General features: G+C 32.9%; 1 protein-coding gene across 1 annotated transcript; it reads left to right on the forward strand.

Moving 5' to 3' along the window:
* Positions 1 to 499: 499 nt before the first annotated feature.
* Positions 500 to 1,207, forward strand: LOC130621186 (adrenocorticotropic hormone receptor-like). The gene has a single exon (XM_057436504.1). The coding sequence runs from the start codon at positions 500 to 502 to the stop codon at positions 1,205 to 1,207; it is 708 nt and encodes a 235-aa protein (XP_057292487.1).
* The last annotated feature ends 1,038 nt before the right edge of the window (positions 1,208 to 2,245 follow it).

A 2,245-nucleotide genomic window follows, 5' to 3' on the forward strand; every position in this document is an offset into this window, starting at 1 on the left:
CGAAATTCATTTAAATTTTGGAATAATCGGACAAGATATAGAACATTGTGTTAAGAAAAAAAAAGAATTAGCTCTATTCTTCAATGAATCAGTGCTTCACTTATTTATAGTCAGCTATAAGTATATGTATAAAAGAACATGCACCATATTTAGGCGTTAATAAGAGATGTTTTTTTCATATGCACGAACGTAACGAACGTTTCATATTCAGAGTGGTCTCAAAATGTTACTAACTGATTATTTCGGGCCTGCTCTGATTTTCATGGGGTTGTGTTTACACGTTTTAGCAGTATTTTCTTTGTGTAAACACAAAAAACAAAATAAAAATCAGAAAGCATTACTGATAAACTTGAGTGTAACAGAAATACTTCTTTTGATGATTGGAGCTGTTGATTACATAGCATATATCTATCCAGATGCCAATATATACAGTATGTGGAAGTTATGGCAAGTATTGACTTCTATAAACATAGCAGGAAATATTTAGTTGCTTTTCGCTATGTTTTTCATCATAACAGATCGTTTTCTTTGCATTTCTTTGCACATTAAATATGTTTATATTGTCACAAAACAACGGTTGGTGAAATTTATAATTGCAACTTGGATTATAAGTGGACTTGCAGCATTACCAGTAATTATTGGTGATATTTACTTTGAACACTACTACCTTATTCTTTACTATGATCTTGCTCTGACAATTACAGATGTAGTTTATGTTTTGATAGCTGTGGTGGTCTATTCGATAATTGGTTTGCATTTGAAGCAAAGAAGAAGAAATTTTCAACAGAATGTTAGAAATGGGGAGTCAGTAACGAACGCAAAACAATTCATCGTACCGTTTTTACTCGTTTCTACTTTTATAATATTTTCATCCATCCCGAAATGTATAATTACATGGTGGGTATGGAAATGTGACAAAGATAACATAGACATAAACATCGAAATTATTTTTGAAATCAGAGGTTTTTTAATATTCTGTGGATATCTTGTTGATCCAATCATTTACGTATCTCTTAACAAAGCATTGAGGGGTGTCGCACTCAATTATCTGTGTTGTAAACGAATCCATTCAGCGCCATCAGATAATTCAACAGCGTTACGAAACATCGCCGTTGTTAATGGCGAAGCCGTATCGCACCATCGGATCGATAAAGCAGCTGGAACAATCGTCCGTGAACCGAAGGTCATATGTATAAGTTCCACGTGATCTCATGAGCAACGCTTGGAGATATAGCTCCTGTACAAGACAAGTCAGGAGTTCGGAAATATTTGTTTAAATTACTCTATTTGAAAATATAATCTCCTTCTCGAAACTCTCACACATGCATCGTTGTACCAACGAACCTGTAGAAATACATACTACCTCTACTGGGGTTTAAAATTTTCTAGAACGAAATAATCTCTGTGTATTAAATTTGAGAAAGTTATATCACCTTATATTCGCTGTATGATTTTAACATTAAGATTAAGTAATTTTCAGATACATGTATTAGATACTATAAAAAATATATAAACATTCGTGTATAATAATTTGCTAACAAAAGCAAGAAGAAAACAGTGAGTTTTATCACCAAGCCCGTAATTCAAGTCAATAAGGGTATTATTCTTTTAGTTTAGCCAGGTAAATGTGCATTTAATGGAAATGACGGTTAACCTATTGTTCCCTCTCTTCATATTTTTATGGTAAATTGTAAACTGAAATATACAAAGTAATAAACATGCTTACTAAGCACTCCCTGGTATGAATAAGTTAAAACATGTAAAAGTAGCTAGCACAATTGAATTGACATGTACTGTTACACTCGGGAAAACATTGGGATTCTCAGCAAGTAATTTAATGTAATGTCATTCTCCGCAAAAATTCAAAAATTAAAGCATACCTCCCACTTGTAAACAAATCGATTTTCTCTCTATTTGGTTTCATCCTGGTTATTGCGAACTCATCGCCGCGCCGATCTGTTTTTTGTTACGCAATAATTATGCAACGCATCTGCACCAATCAGGTTTTCAGGTCTCGCGTACAGTCATTAAAAAAGAGTCAAAAGCAGTGGAAATGTGGTCGTATTTTTCAGCATGTACAACAACAAAAAAATCATCGCTTCAATATACAACCCCGGTTAAAGACTCCCTGCTTGAATTATAATAATAAATCAATTTCTACTGTTGACATTGTCCACAGATAGTATAATCAAACAGTAATTTGAACTATTAGTAAGTATAACAAATTTCAGAAATTTTAAATCAA

The sequence above is a fragment of the Hydractinia symbiolongicarpus genome, chromosome 12 (genome assembly GCF_029227915.1).
Source record: "Hydractinia symbiolongicarpus strain clone_291-10 chromosome 12, HSymV2.1, whole genome shotgun sequence".
Lineage (NCBI taxonomy): Eukaryota > Metazoa > Cnidaria > Hydrozoa > Anthoathecata > Hydractiniidae > Hydractinia > Hydractinia symbiolongicarpus.

Bases quoted from the DNA above. Each gene is read 5' to 3' on its own strand.
- LOC130621186 (XM_057436504.1), top strand. From the start codon at position 500: ATGTTTTTCATCATAACAGATCGTTTTCTTTGCATTTCTTTGCACATT.